Consider the following 22,248-nt stretch of genomic DNA (forward strand, 5'->3'; position numbering starts at 1 on the left):
TTTTTCTTTTACCCTTAAAAATACCCACAATTTCTACTAAGTTTCATCTTTATTCAAGCTGTAAAAGTTTTTAAGAATTCTGATTATATTTTATAAATAGGTTAGGCTTTCTTAAGGCATACAGAATGAAGGTTATAGAATCTTGAGGGATAGAAAAAACTATCAAGATGAAAAAAGAATGAGAGAAGATATAATTCTGAAGTTGAATAATCAGATAAAATGTTTTATATCAGTGTTTTAGAATACAGCAATCACTAGCTATATGTGGCTACTGAATTCCAAAATGTAGCTAGTACAACTGAGAAACTGAAATTTTCATTTTATTTAATAGTGATTAATTTTTTTTTAATTTTTTTTATTATTTATTTATGATAGAGAGAGAGAGAGAGAGAGGTAGAGACATAGGCAGAGGGAGAAGCAGGCTCCATGCACCAGGAGCCCGACGCGGGATTCGATCCCGGGTCTCCAGGATCGCGCCCTGGGCCAAAGGCAGGCGCCAAACCGCTGCGCCACCCAGGGATCCCCTAATAGTGATTAATTTTAATTTACATAGCCTCATGTGCCTCACAGTGGCTACTGAATTGACAGCCCCCTTCTGGAGCATAAAGAAGTCTGGTGTTAAAAACTGACCTATAAATAAATAGCTTTACTTGCATCTATGAAGACTCTTGTGAGGAAGACTAAATAATCACCAACAAATTGTTTTTCCCACTTAAAAGTATGCTTTCTTTTATCTTTATATAAAGTTCTTAATGTGTTACGGGCACTAAAGTTATTTCTAACTCTATTATAACAACTAATACTTAAGTGAGCAGATTACGATAATATTCCAAGAATACCTTGGATGCTGTGATATAGGAAAAGTGCAGGCACTTGGGTGGCTCAATTGGTTAAGCATCAGGCTCTTGATTTTGGCTCAGGTCATGATCTCAGGGTCCTGGGATCAAGCCCTGTGTTGGGCTCCTTGCTCAGTGTGGGGTCTGCTTGAGATTCTTCCCCCCCCCCTTCTGCTTTTCCTCCCGCTCTCTCCCTCTCTTTCAAATAAATTAATTTTTTAAAAAAGTTATGTGGGTAGGAAGTTGGGGCCTGAGGGAAGAGTTTCACCAGAGATGAAGCTCTTGATTACTCAAAGTCCTCATATTTTCACTTGGTAATCTCAGTGCTTTCTCTTATTAAAAAAAAAAAAAAAGGATTATGAGAAAAAACTATAGTAAAATAGAGGAAAGTGTACCCAAAACAAGCTACTGAACAAGAGAACAATAAAATGAGCAACACATTACAGTGTTTTCAATAAGAACACCAATGACTGAATAGATCACAGTTCTATCAAAAGTAAAACCAAAATAAGCCACATAAAAACAAATATAAAGATAGAAAAACTAAACTTTCCTCTTTAAAGAATGGCTTTCTCCCCACCCCCAAAACAGAAAATAATAAATGTTGGTGAGGGTGTGGAGAAATTAGAACTCTGTGTACTGTTGGTAGGAATGTAAAATAGTACAGGAACTATGGAAAACAGTATGGCAGGTCCTAAGAAAGTTAAAAATAGAACTACCATACTTTATCTAGCAGTTCTGCTTCTGGATAGACAGCAAAAGAACTGAAAAAGCAGCGGCTCAAACAGCTATATGTATACCCGTGTTTATAAAAGCATTCTTCACAACAGGCAAAAACTCTACCCCCCTCTCTCTCTCGCTGTGTCTGTCTCTCATGAATAAATAAATAAAATCTTAAAAAAAAAAAGGGGGGGGCAGCCTGGGTGGCTCAGCGGTTTAGCGCCGCCTTCAGCCCAGGGCCTGATTCTGAAGACCAGGGATCAAGTCCCACGTCGGGCTCCCTGCATGGAGCCTGCTTCTCCCTCTGCCTGTGTCTGTGCCTCTCTTTCTCTCTCTGTCTCTCATGAATAAATAAATAAAATCTTAAAGAAAAAAAAACAGGCAAAACGTGGAAGCAAACCATGTGTCCATCAATAAACAAGATGTATATACATACAATGGAATATTATTTAGTCTTAAAAGTTAGAGGACACTCAGACATGTGCTAAAATGTGGATGAACCTTAAAGACATTATGCTAAGTGAAATAAGTCAGTTATAAAAGGGCAAATCCTGTATGACTCCACTTATGTCCTAGAGTAGTCAAATTCATAAAGACAGAAAGTGGAGAATGGTGGTTGCCAAGGGCTGGGGATAAAAGAGATATAGGGAGTTACTGTTTAACAGGTATAAAGCTTCAGTTTTGGAAGATGAGAAAAGTTCTGAAATCGGTAGTGGTGACGGTTGCACAACAATGTGAAGGTATAATGCTAACGAACTGTACACTTAAACATTCAGTAAAATGGTGAGTTTTATGTTATACATACATTTTACCATGACTAAAAAAATAAAAAAACAATTATCAGCAAAAAAAATCCCCTCCTTGTATTAAGCTACATTTGCTATTTTCATGTATTCTCAGAAAAAAAAAAATGCCTCAGTTGGAAGCTATGTATTGTTTTACTTCCCCAAAATGTAATGGGAAACTTAATGTTCTAAAAATGCTAATTTTAAAGATGCTTTACAGATACCTGGTAAGAAAACAATAGGCTGTAGCCCTCAAGCTGATCAAGTTCAAAAATAGTTTCTGAATCAAATACTAGTGTTAGAATTGCTTGTAAAGGCTCACATAAAGGTCAGAATTTTAATTCCAACCACACTTGACACTCAGTTACTTTCAACACCATGCAACCCTGCAAAAGTCCAAAATATATATTATTTTTGGATACTGAATAGCCAGTACTAATATAAAACTAAGTTCTGCTAAATTTTATATGGTCTTTGAAACAAAGATATTTCCAAGCAACATACACTCCAAAAATTTTTCCTTCTGTGTACGATGATTTCTCTTGGGACTCTCTCAACTATCTCAAGGATAGAATGCAGAGCAATGTGTCCATAAAAATTTTAGTTGATGCTCAGAACTGGTTCAGAAAATGTGTTATCCACTAAAAAAAGATTCTGATAGAACTGGACTGGTTTAATTAGTCAATAATGGAAATATCAAGCCCTGGCCTTGAGCAGTATTCTTTATATTCAAAGTTATTCCTATGGGTTATATTCATGTGCATTAGAGGATAAAAAGTCTTAAATATAAATTCATTCTGTGAGGTAAGATATTTGGACAGTTACCACTATTTTTGAATCCTGCTTCCCCTTAAAAACTTCATACTTTCTTCTTCAAAAGAAACAAATTGTTTCCAATTTCCTTATGCTTCCTTACATTTCTATTTCTTTTCATGAATACAGCATCTTTTAAAACTTGCGGCCCACTGAATTCTTAGACGTCAGTATCATATCAGCAAACTTTAACTTACTGTTTCTACCTATGAATCACAGGTTTAACAAATAAAACTAACCCTGTTGTGGAAAAACATTTTGCGCCACATATTACATTAAAAACTAGACTTTTAAGCTGTTTAATTACACAAGGACAGATTTTCTACAATAGAGATTATACTCTAGAAAGCATGTAAACAGTATTTGTTAGCTGACCGGTTTTGTCAATAGTTTCTTGTCCTGTCTGAAGTACATTTTGACTCTTCGTATCAACAAAGATTTCTAATTGTTCATATAGGCAGTTAAAGGATGACAGGAGATTCTGTTACGTATTTGATGTCATTAGCATCAGTGGCTCCCAAATACTGACAGGATGAAATCTAAACTATCTCAAATATAGGATACTACAGTTACAGAAAATAGAGTAAGGGTTAGTAGCTTAGATTTTATAAAGGTTTTGTTGCTTTTACAGGTGGTAATAATGATGGTTTCTTTAATATATTAGGCTTTCCCTAAACTGTTCATAAAAAGTCCTTAGTTCTGCTCCATTCCCACTGTCAATTTTAGTAACCAGCAATAACAACCAAATAATAACCAGAAGTTACAACCAAATTTATGCTGTCACTATGTTATTTAAATTTACATAACATTCATCAACAGAAGGTATTTTTAAAAGCAAATACAGTATTCAAGGCTATAAATAATTAAGGGCTGTGTTTCTAATTTAGGATCTGATGACCAAATTAGAATAGCAATAGCCACAAACACTATATTTACTTAATATTTAATCAACTATGAAGTAAACACCTGTATTACACAGCATGAAACGTTAATAATATGCTCTGTGTAAGTATATAGCTCCTAAACAGTTAGTTCTAAAAGCCATACTTACTCTCGTGGAATTGTGATTTCTCATATGTGTATAAAAAGTTACTCATGGTAACAATATATATTTGTTTACACAAATAATTGAGATAGTTTAACACTGTAATTATTCATTCAAAAATGGCTGATTAAAGGAAAAATCAACATAGAGAAATAGGTTTGAAGTTGGACCAGAGTTTAAACTTAACTCTTGGGGGATCCCTGGATGGCTCAGCGGTTTGGCACCTGCCTTTGGCCCAGGACATGATCCTGGGGACCCGGGATCGAGTCCTGTGTCAGGCTCCCTGTGTGGAGCCTGCTTCTCCCTCTGCCTGTGTCTCTGCCTCTTTCTCTGTGTCTCTCATGAATAAATAAATAAAATCTTAAAAAAAATAAACTTAACTCTTTGGTCTGTTGGCAATATGCATCTAGAGCAACCATCTTGGATTGTCAGCAGTCTCAGTTTACACATGCAGTTCCACTCTAATTGTTAACAGTACCTTTTCTGACTCTCACAAGTGTCTTAATTTGGGTAATTTAAATTTCATCCTATGTAAACACTGATATCCTTATGTGAAAAAAAGATACTATAAGAAAACTTATTTAGGAATCATCCCTGACACAAAGCAGGTATTTAATAAATCATAGCTATTATTATAATCAGTCATCTAAAGGGCAATAATAATCTAAACTCCTAAATAACATTTTTCATAATTTCTGCCTCTCTCTGGTGTTAATCCTCTCTTTTGTAACATACATACATGCACACATGAATCATAAGGATGTTTTAGGAGAAGTTTTTAGAGTCCCTTTAAGGAAATTTGAAAAACTTAGGGCTATTATAAGCCTCAGAATAAAAAAAAAATAGTGTTTCTTTCTTTTTTTTTTTTTTTAAGATTCTATTTATTTATTCATGAGAGACACACAGAAAGAGATAGAGAGGCAGAGACACAGGCAGAGGGAGAAGCAGGCTCCATGCAGGGCGCCCGACGCAGGACTCAATCCCAGGACTCCAGGATCAGGCCTTGGGCTGAAGGCGGCGCTAAACCTCTGAGCCACCCGGGCTGCCCAAATACAGTTTTTAAGTAACACAACTATCTGATAATATAACTTTGAAATAAAATCACAGAATAAATATTTTCCTTCAAAATCTCCTTAGAAGGTCATAGTTATTTAAAAATTCCTAACAGAGACTTTGAAAACCAATAGCCCATCTCTAAGTCTTTTAGAAACTAGAGCCTGAAAAAAACATATAAAGAAGTTACTAAAATGAAAATACGAAGAAATATTTTAACTTACCTGAACAGCACAACCCAGTAAAAGTAAAAGCAACTTTTTAACTTCTTCTGTGCCTTGTTCTGAAATAAAAACGATTGCTAAGTACTACATTTTACTTTAGTTCAACTCTCTTTCTTACATTAGTAGAATCCCTTCTAAAGGTAACATTCACAACAACTTGACCCAAGGATAAGTATGCAAGTATAGTGCAGAATTCAAAAAAGCAACTCTGTGTGCATAATGTGGTAACAGCAGAAGAAATGGGCAAGGATGTTCATTTTGAAGGGCTGCAGTACAGACAAAACAGGCTTCAAAACTCTATACAATAAAGTATGCTAACTATAAATGCACTAGTTTTCCATAAATGATTACAACATGCCAAATGAAGAACTGCTGATATATAGAGACATGTCACAAATTCAGGCCAGTGGTTCCTAATAGGTCTGGTTTCTTTTAGGCCTACTAACATTTTCTTTCTAAAACACCTATCTCATGGTTTATCTACCTATAAAATTTAAATGGGTTTCCACTGTGTATACTCATGAGGATCAAAAGCTTAATTAAATGTTACAGCAAGGATGGTAAAATGAATGTATGTAATAAGCTGGATACAGTTAATGATTTATAATAGACCTGGAGAGTACATTTGCTGTCAAACAATACTCAATAATTCAGATTTTCTCAAAACATATAGGGGACAAAAATAAAAAAAATCACTTCTTTGGTCCAGAATATCACCATCAGGGCAATTTGTCTATGACAAGTCCTAAACTTCTTTTCTAACAGTATACTCCAGGAAACAACCTACTTTCTTAGACAAGCTAATCACTTTTCCCAAATATATGTACATCCGCACTCCTCTGCCTTCACTTCTGTCACTCTCTTTCTTTCCTACATTCATCCCTCTAGTGAATACCTTACTAATCACAATCCTAGGTACAGCTCACTAACACTGTGGTGTAGTCTTCTCTGGCCAAACTACCTACCAATGGTCTCCAACCCTCACTAACCTGCCAACCTTATAAATGATGGCTGTATATTTTATATGCCTTAGTACTTTTATATAGCTCTATTTTGTATTAATTATTACATAATTTCCCAGGCATCTCTGCATCTCTCACCAAAGCACAAGATCTTCCAGACTACAGGCCATTTTCTTTATATTCTTGGTCTCTATAATTTGGCAGGTAATTACTAAATGCATGTGAAATTGAAAATTCCATTTTACACACAAAATTTTTTTTTTCATTTTTTACTTTGTAAAATCAAATATCCCAGAATATCTCTAAAGACTATCTAAACTCCTAATTCACCTCATCTAAGTGGTAATTTCCTCAGGAAAAACAGTTGTTTGATTTTAGTGTTTATTTTTGTTTGTTTTGAATGAGAATGGGGGGTGGGGTTTAGAGAAGATACACTTGGATTTGGGTTATGGGTAGCCTAAAAGAGTAAGTCCACTGTTGAACTGGTTAGTAGCTACTAATTTCTCCAATTGTTTAAAAATTAAAACTCTGAATAGGTCACATTTAAAATCTGGCAAAAGGCAGAAATTTCTGAAGAAAATAATTTAAATGATCGAAAAAAGCTGTTTCTCATCTTTCCATTTAGAAGTAGTTTAATATAAATGATAACATCAATCAGTAAAATCTTAGATTTGAACTGCTCTAGCAATGAAAAATAGCAGATGTATGAATATAAACCTAGAAATTACTTCAAAATCACTTCTTTCCTAAGGTTATGTTCCCTGAATCTTGTACCCACATTATCTTCTATACTTGTTTATGATGAGACACTAAAAATCATTACAGAAAAGTACTGATTTGGCAGAGCTGAAAAAACACTGAACTTAACATAAAATGTACTTAATCCCATCTACATATTATAAATATTCTGAGTTTATTTTCTCTCTACAAAATGGAGTATCACCTCTGACTTTCCCTAGAGTCATGAAAAACCTACTGTGTTCATTTAAATAAGATCTTGATCAGCATTACAGTATTACACAAAGTTAAGGCTACTATCACATTAGTTTAATACTTACCAGAAAAAGGATTTTTACCAATGATTAAGACATTTGGCAATGACATCATGATCAACTGCTGCAAAGTCTCCTGTAAAAAGACACCCCAAAGACTGTTATATGGGTAATGCTGACTAGATAATTATCAAATAGCTATAACTTATGATTTGTGCCCTTCTCTATAGCAGATATGCTATACTTCCATTAAAAAGCTTTTAAAAAGGTGAAAGAAGTTATCCAAGTTGTTCAAAAGACACTGAAGTGTCTGAAACTTTTTGTAACTTTAAGTTAATGAATTAAGTAACAAAAATTACAATGTCAGCTAGGCTTAATGACATATCTAATACCTTCAAAATAGGGGTACCTGGGTAGCTCTGTCAGTTAAGCATCAACCTTGGCTCAGGTCAGGATCCTAGGGTCCTGGGATAGAGAGCCCTGTTGGGCTCCCTACTAAGCAAGGAGTCTGCTTCTCCCTCTCCCTCTGCCCCTGCTCATTCTCTCTCTTACTCACTCTTTCTCAAATAAATAAGTAAAATATTCAAAAAAAAATACCACCTACAAAATAAGTGTCCAAGTGGAACAGGTCCAGTATTTATTTGGAAATGTAAGTTTTAGTTGTTAGATATTTAAACAACATTCCTCAATAAAAGATCAAGTGTGTGTACTTTTTTTGATCTTTTGTTACTTCTCTTTAAGGGAATTAATACTTCATTAAAAATTGCATCTTACGATCATTTCATGCAAGTGAGCTCTTCCTCAGTAAATCATTATTTCTCTATCTATAATAGAGGTTTACTTTGATTTTTGTCAAACTTTCAGTGATAAGAATATACTCACATTCTGATAGTACAGGATGATTCAGAAAGAATTGAATGCTTTCAAATTACTCATTTTAGGTAAAAATCAACTGTGCATCTTCCATTTATTCTACCCCCTTGTTGAGGAAATGAAGGGAGACAATGCATCTGTCATTACTAATAGTGACATGCTACAAAGGACCTGGGATGAATCAGGCTATAGGACTGATAGGTGCCCTGGGATATTACTGAATCTTGGCAAGATTCTAGAAATAACTGTGAATGTCCTTACAATTTGGCTTCCGCTACATATTCAAACATAACTAGTTACCAAGGAATAAGTTTTTAAAAGTACTTCATTCTCTCTGAATCACACTTTACTTGATTTTTTTTAAATTTTTATTTATTTATGACAGTCCCACAGAGAGAGAGAGAGGCAGAGACACAGGCAGAGGGAGAAGCAGGCTCCATGCACCGGGAGCCCGACATGGGACTCGATCCCAGGTCCCCAGGATCGTGCCCTGGGCCAAAGGCAGGCACCAAACCGCTGTGCCACCCAGGGTTCCCACTTTACTTGATATTATGATGAAGGAGCAAATACCATGAAAAGTTAACTTGTATTGTCCTTTCAGATGTGTAATTCTAGATCCAAAAAAACATTTTCCCATAGCCAGTATGTGACATGTACTAGAGGCTCATTAGAATTAACCTTTTATCTGTAATTCTTTGTAGACATATATAAGAATTTTTCAAAGCATTTTCTTCAGTGTTATATTTACTATGCCTTTAAAAAACTATTATCAAAAACATGCATATATTTAAAGAAAAAGTATATACTCTGTATGTGTACCTGGTTAGATAAATAATTAACAATATTAAGAATAAGCATCAAAAACTGCTAAAATCACTTACTCCAAAGACTGAGGCTGAATCTGGTTATTTAATAAATGAATTTTCCAGTTCAAAGCAAGTTACCTATAGATGTAACATGCTATGAGCTAAGTAGGTAACAGCAATGGACTTAAAGGAATAAATTTCTAATTCTTCTAATTTTTAGTTTCCTTGACTTGAAGCAGAATTATCAGGACTGTTTTGAACATATGTAAAAGAAATCATAAATAAGAGATGTATAAATAAAAGTAATCACTATTTTGTCTCTTCCATTTAGTGGATACAGTTTAAGTCAGAACAAAGAATATTCAAATTCAGTATCATAAAAAGAGGCATTAAATTTAAAGAGCTCCCCAATTATTAGAAAAAAAGCTTTATTTCAACTTCAAGAAAGGATTAATTCTCATTTTACACCTCTTATTTTGGGATAACATGAGTGAAAACTGATAAATCATACTAGAAAATATCAACTTTTCAAGGCAATTTATTATATTGATTTGCCATATAACATTTTATGTTGGTACACTGTTATAACAAAGCTGTCCAGCCAAACAGTAATATTCAATATATATGGTACTAGCTCATCCCTTGTAGCCTCTTCCTCAGTTGGCTCCCCATTCTCTCTCTATTCTGTTACCCCATTCCTCATACTAATTCAGTCTCTTTACAAAGATGAAAGCAACCTCAAAGATTCTTTCACCATATGGTATCATCAATGAGCTCATGTGTTTCACTTTTAACAGTATGAAATTCTATTATATTTGGGTGACACAACTTCTACAGGAAATTGATAAATTCAAACTTATTTCCATGTATCTAAAAATGTACTTTAGTATCGTAGAATCTTATACCCAGCATAGCATACTCTGATGGAGTAGAGTCCAAAAGCCTAGGCTTAAATGAAAGTTCCATGACTTACCATGTATGTGACTTTTGTTGGGAAAGGTAGGAAATAAAAGTATAAAGTTTTTTTTTTTAATTTTTATTTATTTATGATAGTCACACACACAGAGAGAGAGAGAGAGGCAGAGACACAGGCAGAGGGAGAAGCAGGCTCCATGCACCGGGAGCCTGACATGGGATTTGATCCCGGGTCTCCAGGATCGCGCCCTGGGCCAATGGCAGGCACCAAACCGCTGCGCCACCCAGGGATCCCCAAGTATAAAGTTTTTAAAGTGATAAACGTTATAAAATATTAGTTAATGTGAGAAAGTCTACTTTTCTACTCTACTTTTACTTTACTTTCAAATACTAATTTTGTTATTTCTGAAAGTACTAATATTAGGTAAGTCAGGTAAAAACTATACAAATTTTTAAAAAACTCAAATTATTCTAAAACCTCTATCTGGTTCTATAAGTTTTTCAGAGGATTATAGCTACATTTTTGTAGAAATTCCTATTTCCCTATTCTAATCTTACAAGTAACATTGAAAAACAGAGAGGACACATAAAAGATATCAGAGGCTAAAAACACCTGACTGCTACTGTTAAAGCTCTATTATATACCCTAGACTTTCCAGACTTCACTTAGTTCTAAAGGTGCTCATCATTAAGGTGCTAACGCAATGGAAAAATGATACACAAATGAGCCCAGGATAAATACGATTTTAAGTAGGAGGAATAAATTAATTGAAGGGTTACGGATGATAACACACATGTATATGAACTAGTGAAGATACTTTGTTAGAAAAGTGATTAAAAAATATTAAAAAGTATGGAGAAGGAATTTTAGCAATACAACTGAAGAGCTGAGAAAGTTATGAGGAAATCAGGGCAGTTTTTTATTCAACAACTATTTTCTGTGTTTATTATCTGCCAGACACTGTAGTAGACACTGGAAATACAGTAATGAACAAACAAAAATCTGTGCTCTTGTGGAATGTACATTTCAGTAGGGTAAACAGAAAATAAGTAAAATGGTTTTGATAATAAGCGCTAAGGATAAAAATAACAAAGCAGGGAATGAAAAGGATTACTGGAGGTAGAGATAAGAAGGTATTCAAGTATTCAAATACAAAGAATTTGAGAATTTTCAGGACCATTTAAGCAAATTTTCACAGAACAGGGAGAAATTCTATCCTCATATGAAAACCATCTAGAACGATCTGGAGAACAGCAATATTTAAAAAAGAAAAAGACAAAACAGAAAACAACTGGCAGAAATTATGTTAATAGAAAAGTGCTCTGATAGATACAAGTAGTTTTATTCCCATTACTTTTTTTGACCTACAACTTTTCTATAAAAAATCGTTTATAATTTTTAGTTGACCATCTAAAAAGGGTTTTTTTCCTGATATACAAGTTTCTGTGAATTAAAGTTCAGTTGCTAAAGCACTGTAAGAAAGACTATTTCACACATTTGTGCCAGTCACAGACAGTATTTAGTTATTCTTTAAAGATAACTTAAACTAGGCTTCTCCTTCTTCCTATAAGTTATCCATAAACTATATTCATAGTAAGTAATTAAACAACACTCTGGCAAAGGGCTGGGCTCATCTTCCTTTCCTGAGTCACACACACACTGAGCAAAATGCACATTACTACAGTACTAAATATAAGTTTCAAAGATTTCTAAAATATAAGAGTCTCTTCCAATCTATTTTAAAAATTCAAACAATTATATTTATCATAGTATTTATATTTGTCCTTTTATCTGTGTTATTAGTGAAAAACATTAAGGGGCACCTGGGTGGCTCAGTGGTTAAGTGTCCAACTCTTGATTTCGGCTCAGGTCATGATCTCAGAGTTATGAGATTGAGCCCCACATGGGGCTCTGTGTTGGGCATGGAGTCTGCTCAAGATTCTCTCTCCCCCTTTCCTTCAGCCCACCCTCCCTTTCTGAAGAAAGAAAGAAAGAAAGAAAAAGAAAGAAAGAAAGAAAGAAAGAAAGAAAGAAAGAAAGAAATTAAGATTTATTTTACTGTATTTTAATAGTTTACAGAAAAAAAAAGGAAATGAATGGCATTAAAAAGAGCATCTGACCAAAGTGTCAAAAACGTGATGAAATATAAAGTATGTGTCGTATAAAACACAAAGGTCTCGTTTCCTTGGCTCCTAAGTTTTGTTAATAGTACAAATGTTGCTTGTTATAACAGAGGCTAAACAAAACCTTAAAAACTACCAGCTTTTTCTGGCAACTAGATTAATGGTACCAGACCATTTTGTTTTTAATACTGATGACATCAACCATGCAAAAATTTCCTAATAAATTTAAAAATTTTAATAGTAAAGTGTTCTTTTATTTCTGAGCCTTGAATGATTCAGCTTATTATTTTTTTAAGACAATTTATTTATTTGATAGAGAAAGAGAGAGAGCACAAGCAGGGGAAGTGGCAGGCAGAGGGAATAAAAAAGATAGGTAACTTAACAGGTGACAAGAACTGCACTGATGTAGACTTTAACTTAGAAATCTGTCTTATATTAAACAGGCCATGTGTGTCTTGGTTACATACATGAGGGAAAAAATTTAGTAAATCAATTAATTATGTAAATAAGGCAGCTGGTCTATTCCTGAAGATACTTTAAAAGTGTCTTGGAAACATCTTATCTAAGGATACGAAACAATGGGTTGATGGCAGAAATGGTTTAATAAACTGATTCTAAAGGAAAAACACAGGGGAATGATACAAGAATTTCAATCTTCAGAATGTTTTGTGTTTTATATGTACCTGAAACAGTACTGACAAAATGTTAAGATATTCAATCACTTCTAGCCCTAATTAGTCCATTATATTCAAACTCGTATTAATAAAAACAAAAGGGTATATGTAACTGGTCACCCAGCAAATGTTAATGAAATATTTACAGATATGTCTGAAAAAATGGTGACAATTCAAGACAAGTCAAAATGTTAATAATAAAATCACTTGGCATTATAAATATTTGTACTTCTCAAATTTGACACTATTAACATTTTAGGCTGGATAATTCTTAGTTTTAGGAAACTGTGCTGTGGATCACAGGATAGTTAGCTGCATTCCTGGCTTCTACCCACCAAATAGCAGTAGTATTCCTTTGTGTGACAACCAAAAAGGTCTCTAATCACCGACAAATGTTGCCGAGGGGATAAAAGCACCCTTCATTAAGAACCATTTATCTAAACTGTTGAACTGATGGATTTCACAATTTGCTCTTCCCCAAATTTCTTGATGATGATATCATTAGATTAACATGACTAATAAAAGGTAATTTCAACACCTGGCTTTAGGCAGGAGGAAGACAAAAAGACAACAGAAGCTGAATAAAAAAGAAATACTACTACATATCACAACATGAATAAACCTTGAAATCATTCTGCTAGGTAAAAGAAGTCAGTAACAAAAGATCATGTAGTATATAATTCCATTTTTATGAAATTCCCAGAATAGGCAAATCTTTAGAGGCAAAAATAGGTTTTTGCAGTTGCCTAACACTGGGGTAGTGGAATGGTGGTGGTGGTATGTGTGTGTGCAGGATAAGGAAAATAGGAGTAACTGCTTATAAACACAGGGTTCCTTTTTGGAGTGACAAAATTATTCTAAAATTGGTTGACCGATGTACAACACTCTAAATGTACTGAAAACCATTGAACTGGACATTTTAAATGGGTTAACTGTATAGTACATGAACTATATTTCAATATAACTGTTCTATAAAACCCCAAAAGCAATAGTATACAATATAGAATTAAGTTGCACTGACAACTGACTTAAGATTCTGATGCAGGGGGATCCCTGGTGGCTCAGCGGTTTAGTGCCTGCCTTTGGCCCAGGGCACGATCCTGGAGTCCCGGGATTGAGTCCCGGGATTGAGTCCCGCGTCGGGCTCCCAGCATGGAGCCTGCTTCTCCCTCCTCCTGTGTCTCTGCCTCTCTCTCTCTATCATGAATAAATAAATAAATAAATCTTTTAAAAAAAAAAAGATTCTGATGCAGAAATTCCTTTGCCTTCCAAGGAATCTCACTGAAATTTTCAAGGCAAACTTCCATCTCCCTAAAGATAATATAAAATTAAAAATCAGGCCTGGTTTTAACAAGAATGAAATTGATGACTGTCAAAGTAAGTCACTGTATCACTTAATTTACTTGTTTCAAATCTAAAAATACTGATATGAAACAATATTAAAAAACAAATAGATGTCTTATTTATTCAAGTCAACTTGAGGAAAATGACAGCTGGAATATTGGCAAGTAATACAAAAAGTTTATTAAAAACCTAGCACAGACTTACTTCTGGCAACAAGGAGTACTATATATTAGAAAGGAAGGAAGGAATCCAAAAGTGCTGTAAAGGTTTTTTTTTTTAATATTTTATTTATTTATTCATGAGAGACACATAGAGAGAGGCAGAGACACAGGCAGAGGGAGAAGCAGGCTCCATGCAGGGAGCCCGAAGTGGGACTTGATCTCGGGTCTCCAGGATCACGCCTTGGGCTGAAGGTGGCGCTAAACTGCTGAGCCACCCAAGCGTCCCAATGCTGTAAAGTTTTTAAAAATTCTCTTCAAATGACTGAACAATAAATAAACAAACAAATAATCAATCAATCAATCCCTGGGTTCAGCCTATGGCGTGATCCTGGAGTCCCGGGATCAAGTCCCACATCGGGCTCCCTGCATGAAGCCTGCTTCTCCCTCTACCTATGTCTCTGCCTCTCTCTCTCTGTCTTTCATGAATAAATAAATAAAATCTTTAAAAAAAATTAAATAAATTAAATAAATTAAAATATAATCCTCAGTTAAAAGACAAAACAGAAAAAAAAATTGAACCATACAAAGGAAGACAAGAAAGCTGTTTTTCTTGGCCTTTGGTAGAGGCTGAGGAGGGTTATTTCCCTAAGGATTTGCAATAACGTAGTATTAGCTTTAAAAAAAAATGCAAACACATAAATACATAATTTGCATATACACAAATGCAGAAAAAGGCTTCCAGAAATACATACATTCAGATGCTAATAGTGGTAATCTCTAGGCACTGAAATTATGTTTGCATTTTCTCAGTTTTTTCTAGTGTTCTATCGTATACAAGTATTGCTTCTAAATATTATAGTGCTACTTAAAATAAATTAAAGTGGTTCTGGGCTAGTTGCACAAATGAAACAAATCCTCTCTGGAGCAATATATCCTTGGCCCAGACACAAAAGTATTCTCACAAATAAATTCCCTCCCACCCAAAACAAAGTCACAATTAATATACACCCACACCTTACTGCCACTGCTGCCACCACTACCATGAGAAATAGCAAGCTGAAAACAAAAGGTATATTCAGATACCCACAGATCTAACTTCAGATTTTGGAATTATCAGGCATAAAATCTAAAATAGAAAAAAAATTTAATTTCTGAAGAAATAAAAGCATGATTAATAAACAAAAATGAAAAGCAAAGAGAAAAAGAATTAAACAGAACTTCTCCAAAGGAAAGAAAGAATTACTGAGTCAAAAGTTAAACAGTGCGTTAAACAGAAGATCTGACACATATGAGAGGCAAAAAAGGATATGAGACTAACAGGAAAGAGAGTTTAGAAGAGAATATTAGCAGCCAACAGAGAAAAAAGATAGTTTAACCTAAGAACAAAAATTAGACTGATAGCTTTCTCCAGAACAAAAAGGAATCCTGAGATAGAAGAATAAAATCTGTAAAACACTGAGAGAAACGTAATTGTTAACAAAGACCTGCATACCCAATAAAACTATCTTTCAGGAACAAGGGTAAAATAAAGGCATTCTCAGACAAATAAACATTGAGAAACTTCATCATTAATAAGTCCTCTCTAAATAAACATTTAAAGGGTATATTTCAGTAAGAAAATAATACCAGACACAGTTCTGATATAAAAAAGAAAATCCCATGAGAGGGAATTAAAAAAAAAAAAACACATAGCTTGATCTAAAAGGATATTGATTCTATTTATTTGACAGTATTTACCATATCTAATCTATGGGTTTTTTTTTAAAAAAAAAGAACTAAAATACAAGACAAGAACAGCTTAAAAGTCATCATTGGAATGACTGGAGTTAAAGTATTCTAAGATCACAGTGATGAGGGAACAGAAGACTAGCTGAGGACAAAGTACATTGACAAGTCCTTGAAACAGGGAGAGTGACATTCCTCTACAGACTCAACTGCCTCAATGTTCATACTTTGCTAAGGGCAGAAGGCAACCTTAGCCTGATCCCCAGGATCCTGTAAGTCTACTTTAACATATAAAAATTCCTTTAGAAATGTCCTTTATCTCTACCCCCCAAGATACATGTTGGCAATCATCCCCCAAGCACATGGTCCACTGATATACATCTGAAGGTCTCATGACTTAGGTTTTATTAGTCTATAATAAGTGACCTTTTCCCAATAATAGCTAATCCACTCAAGGTCTTGGAAATCTTGCTTCCAAAATTCCTTAGAGAGTACACTATCCCCAAACCCCTTCCAACTCCCAGGTATATAATCAGCCACCCCTCACAGGCCTGGGGCAGCAAGTCTTCCTGCCCTTAGATCCTGTCATTTAATAAAACCATCATTTTGCACCAAAGACGTGTCAAGAATTCCTTCTTGGTCGTTGGCTCCAGACCTCACTTATATTCCAAAACTTCCATCAATAGCACTATTTCATAAAAGATTAAAGATATTAATTTTGGCCTTTGCTAGGGTAAAAATGGAATGTATAGAGAGTAGCCTTTAAAAAAACAGAGGATGGAAAACATTTAAATCAGTAGAAAAAAAATACGTGGGAACAATTACTTACAAACAGTATAATTCTCCATAATAATTCAAAAATGTAACTAATTTGCACTCAATCACATAGCTTTCAAGTGGATAAAGGCAAACTTGACTAATCTATCATCATAATGGGAGACTCCAACTTATCTTTCTAATAACTGACAGATCGAGAGACAAAATTAAACAGGCGATAAAAGGTTGAAAAACGCAATTAACAAACTTGCTCTGACCCCGCACTCAAAGAACTGGACAGTACCTATCTTTCTGAAATTTACATGAAATTTTTCTTTTTTTTTTTTTTTAAAAGTCTACAAGTTTAAGGCTATGTTTTTTTATTTTTTTCTTTATTTATGACAGTCACACACACACACACACAGAGAGAGAGAGAGAGAGAGAGAGAGAGAGAGAGACAGGCAGAAGGAGAAGCAGGCTCCATGCACTGGGAGCCCGACGTGGGATTCGATCCCGGGTCTCCAGGATCGCGCCCTGGGCCAAAGGCAGGCGCCAAACCGCTGCGCCACCCAGGGATCCCTACATGAAATTTTTAATAAAAACTAACAACGCAATGGGACAAGCCAAGTAACTATTAACAAATGTCAAAGAATCAGTATCATAGAAACTATATTCTTTAACCAAAAAAACAAAGAACATTCTTGAAAAATAAGTTCAGAAATCTAAAGACATGCTTCTAAAGTAGAATAAGAAACCACAACAAAATGAGAAAATGCATAAAATAAATATTTTTAAAAATACAACATACCAAAATTTGTGTGATGTAGCTTACAGCAATTCTTAAAGGTATATTATACAATAGCCTGAAGAATGATCATATTTAAACTCTGAAATATGATCCAATTTTAGTTTTAAAAAGGACAATAAAAAATACACTTTTCAAAGGCATAATTCAAGTAGCTTAAAGTGTTACAGTATTGAAGCTCTCAGAAACTAGGAACTGGTTTTAAAAATTTATAAAATACAATAATTATTTTTAAAATTAGATAATTATGAAGTGCTTGTTTGTATCTTTAATACTGCATAAGTAATAAATTATGTCAATACTGCTCTATCTTCAGCAAATAAACCAGTATCTGGCAGGTAATAAGCATTTAGTATATGTTAGGTGAGTGATACTCACCTTTTGTTATTACACAAAAATGTGATTACACAAGCATTTATTAAAATACTAAATAAAAAAAAGGACCACTTACCTGGTAATAAAATTTTATCTGTCTCACCAAAATGGAAAGATTATGAATTCTAAGTGAGGCATCATTGTTGACTTTTTTATTTACTCTCTGACTCTCCGATTTAGGATTACTGTAAGAAATTAAGAACAGATGCTTTAGTCTAAAATTATATCGCAATATACCTATTATCCTACAGATGACTGAAAATAACCACAGAATGAATTTTTTCTTTAAAAAAATTATATATCCATATGCATTAAGAGATGATCCAAAAGGACAGGTTTTTTTGACATGTGTTCTGTGTTTCTAATTAATATAAATGCATTTGATATTTCTAAGACAATGGTAAAAGAAATTTGAAATGTAAGTCAAATATTGTCCTTCATTCTCAATTTGTTTCCCCATCTTCCTGGGATAATTAACCTCTTCTTTCCCTTAAATATATGTATTTCCATCACCCAAAATAAATCTATTTAAATCAAGAATATAAAATATGAGCTAATAACCAAGAAATGCTGTATCTCTTCACTGAATATTTGGCCAGGCACTGTCCCACAAAAATTAAACAATGTAGTTATGACACAGGTTTAATCTTTAATCTTGTGTAAACTTTAGATTCAGTGAAAACAAATGGTTGAATGATTCTGAGGTAGCAGAAACTGAGGAAAAATAGACCATGGTTTAGAATGAGAAATTCAATTAACACCAAAAGCAAAGGCAATACAAACAAAAATAAAGAGGTGTGACTACATAAAACTAAAAACCTTCTGCACAACAAAGGAAACCATCAACAAAATGAAAAGGCAGCCTATGAAATAGGAGAAAATATTTGCAAATCATATAACTGATAAGAGGTTAATATCCAAAGTATATTTTTTAAGAAAACCTCAACAGCAAACAGTCCGATTTTAAAATGGGTAGAGAAACTGAACAGACATTTTTCTAAAAAAGACCTACAAATGGCCAATAAGTACATGAAAATGTACTCAATATAATTAATCAAAAAAACACAAATCAAAAGCATAATGAAGTACCACTTTACGTCTGTTAAAAGAGCTACCTAAAAAACATAAGAGATAACAATTGTTAACAAGGATGTGGAGAATAGGGAACTCTTTGTGCACTGTTGTTAAGAATATAAACTGTTGCATCCACTGTGGAGGTTCATCAAAAAATTAAAAATAGAACTACTGTATGATTTAGCAAGCAACCCCATTTTTCAATATATAAGCCAAAGGAAGTGAAAATCGAATCTTGAAAAGATGTCTGCATGTTCACTGCAGTATTATTTATAATAGCCAATACAGGGAAACAACATAACTGTCCATCAACAGATAAATGCACAAAGAAGATGTGAGATACACACACCTTATATGTATATATTAGAATTATTATTCAGCCTTGAGAAAGGAAATGCTGCCATTTGCAACATACAAATGGACATTGGAGGCATTTGATAATAAGCAAGACAGAGACAAATAATGTTCTTTTTTTTTTTTTTAACTTATGTTCTTTTTAAGAATAGGAAATTCAAGTACAAGTGGTGACACTAGAACAGAAGGGAAGTTGATGCTAGAACACAAGCAGGTATGAGCTAGCTCCTCATTAGGGCAAAGAGGTCAGGCTAGAGAAAGAGCAATTAACAAATGTCTGTTTCTTAATCTACTGTTTCAGTTGAAACAGTATACATTAAATCAGGATTTCCTTTGCAAGGACTGAACACATATCATAAAGCAGGAACCTATGCAGTTGTTGGGACAGAGTACTGTCCTATGATTATAACTTTAACTGCCATACCTACACACAAGAACTCAGAAAAGTAAAGAAATTGATAACTATACAAAAGAGAAAGTGAATAAAATCTCATTTCTTAATCCTTCCCTTTTTTACCCAGTTCATTACACTCCTAACACCTTCAGTTCCTTCCCCAGACAGATTAGACTTTATTGGTGCTTTATTTTAATAATTCTCAAACTTTTAGGGTCCAAACAACTTTTGTTTTTGTGGGCTATATTTTCTGTAATAGAAATTAAAACTGAGAAGGCTTCACAGGGATTTAGTTGTTAACTTATTTTTAAAATAATAAATTACATGCTTAAACATATCAAAGCAAAAAAGTTAGTGAGAAGAATAGCACTATTTTGACACATCTCTTTAATATCTAATTTAAACTTGAAAAACAGGGTTGCCTGACTTTATTTCTGAATTCAACTATCTATTGTTTGTGGTATATTGGTTCATGTACATGAAGGAAATTTAGCCTTACTCAGATATGTACTTTGAAGTAGAAAGATCCTTTGGAACCCCTGAGAGGATCATCAAACCATACTCTGAGAATTATTGTTTTACTGAGAATTATCGTTTTACCTCAAGTATTCTCTTGGCAACACTCCCAACATTTTGATCCTTTGTCATGTGACCAAACTAACACAGTCAATCCCCAACAATGGATCAGTTGAACCATGTACAGTGAGATTGCTCACAACATTAGATGAGAAAATAATACAATCAAAGTAAGCTGAAATATCAAATAGGATGGAACAGCTAGTACCAAACTTGCCTTCTTGCTATAAACAGCTAGAAAACTGGACAGAAAATGAAATAATTGTTTCAGACTTTGGACAGCAGGTATGCAATGCTAGCAAGATTCTCTTTAGTGAAGCAGTGAAGCACTTTCCAGAATGAGGTATTGGGAGGGATAGCCCAAGTCTCACTGAACTGAAGGACCCAAAACTTAAGAGTTCAAGGAAACTGAAGTAACTAAAATTTTCAGAAAAGAATACAGAGACAAGAGAACTATCCTAACATATAAGAGAGCTCCAAATATATGCCCTTAAGATTTTGGCTAAATACTAAGTTGTGCATGTGTACCCTAAATCCACAAGGCTGAGTAGAGGATAACTACAGGAATGCTGTAAGCTAAATAACAACCAAAGCTCACAAAATAAAGAAATTCAAGTTCTGACTGGCTGGAGTAAAAGAGACCTTGATAAACACCCAGAGCATTTAGCAGAGACCTCAGAAAAATATCTTAGAAGTAAGAATAATAGAGCAGTTGAGTAAAAACTATTCCAGAACCTTCCCAACAAAGCTTATAAAATAAGCCTTGAAAAGATCAAGCTAATTACAAACAACTTGACAACATGCCAAAACAAAATTATTCACTTCTTAAAGGAGGAGGGATCTAGACACTCCACAATGTAATAATCAAAATGTGTACTATACAACAAAAAAAATTACTAGACATGCAAAGAAGGAAAATAAGTGACTCATGACCAGGAAAGAAAAACAGTCAATAGAAACAGACCCAGAAATAGAAGAGATTATACACAGAGAAGACAAGGACTTTTAAAAAACCATTATAAATGCAGAAGACCCTTAGATGAAGTGGAATTAGAGGTGCTGACCCCTTGCACAGCCAAAAATCCACATAAAAGTTTTGATTTCCCCCCAAACTTAACTACTAATAGCCTGTTTCTCAGAACCTTGTCAATAACATAAGCAGTCAACTGACATATATTTTGTATATGTACATATACTGTATCCTTATAATAAACTCGAGAAAAAAATTAAGAAAATTATAAAATACATTTACAGTACTGTACTGTATTTATTAAAAACATCTGTGTATATGTGGACCCATGCAGTTCAAACCTGTGTTATTCAAGGGTCAACTGTAAAGGACTTAAAAAAGAAAACACAAACATTATGTGGAGAGAAATGGAAACTGTTAAAGAAAAATCCCAAATGAAACTTCTAAAGCTAAAAAATACCTATCTGAAATGATAAATTCACTGCATGTTCTTTTTTTTTTTTTTTTTAAAGATTTTATTTATTTATTCATGAGACACAGAGAGAAAAGCAGAGACATGGGCAGAGGGAGAAGCAGGCTCCACCCAGGGAGCCCGATGTGGAACTTGATCCTGGGTCTCCAGGATCATGCCCTGGGCCAAAGGCAGACGATTAATCACTGAGCTACCAGGTGTCCCACATTGCATGTTCTTAATAGTAGACAGGAATAAAAAAAATCCAAAGCAGAGGAAAAAAATTTAAAACCTGAAAAGAATGGAGTCTAAGTAATTTATGGGGCAGTATCAAACTTACAGAAAAGTTGTGTGGCCAAGTAGTCTTTTTCCCAAACTTCTTGAAAATAAGTTGTTGACCCAACATTCAATAATCTCCAAATATTTTAGTGTTTATTTTCT

General features: G+C 34.1%; 1 protein-coding gene across 6 annotated transcripts in view; it reads right to left on the bottom strand.

The window, feature by feature from the left end:
• Window positions 1–22,248, bottom strand: part of CCDC88A (coiled-coil domain containing 88A) — a 132,630-nt gene that overhangs the window by 83,853 nt on the left and 26,529 nt on the right. For all 6 annotated transcript variants that reach the window (XM_072742093.1, XM_072742092.1, XM_072742091.1 and 3 more), the window contains exons 3-5: window positions 18,065–18,173; window positions 7,497–7,566; window positions 5,477–5,535 (exon numbers count right to left, since the gene is read on the bottom strand). In XM_072742093.1, the coding sequence (XP_072598194.1) occupies window positions 5,477–5,535; window positions 7,497–7,566; window positions 18,065–18,173 (238 nt within the window). The remainder of the gene's footprint in view (window positions 1–5,476; window positions 5,536–7,496; window positions 7,567–18,064; window positions 18,174–22,248) is intronic.

The sequence above is a fragment of the Vulpes vulpes genome, chromosome 16 (genome assembly GCF_048418805.1).
Source record: "Vulpes vulpes isolate BD-2025 chromosome 16, VulVul3, whole genome shotgun sequence".
In the NCBI taxonomy this organism is placed as follows: Eukaryota; Metazoa; Chordata; class Mammalia; order Carnivora; family Canidae; genus Vulpes; species Vulpes vulpes.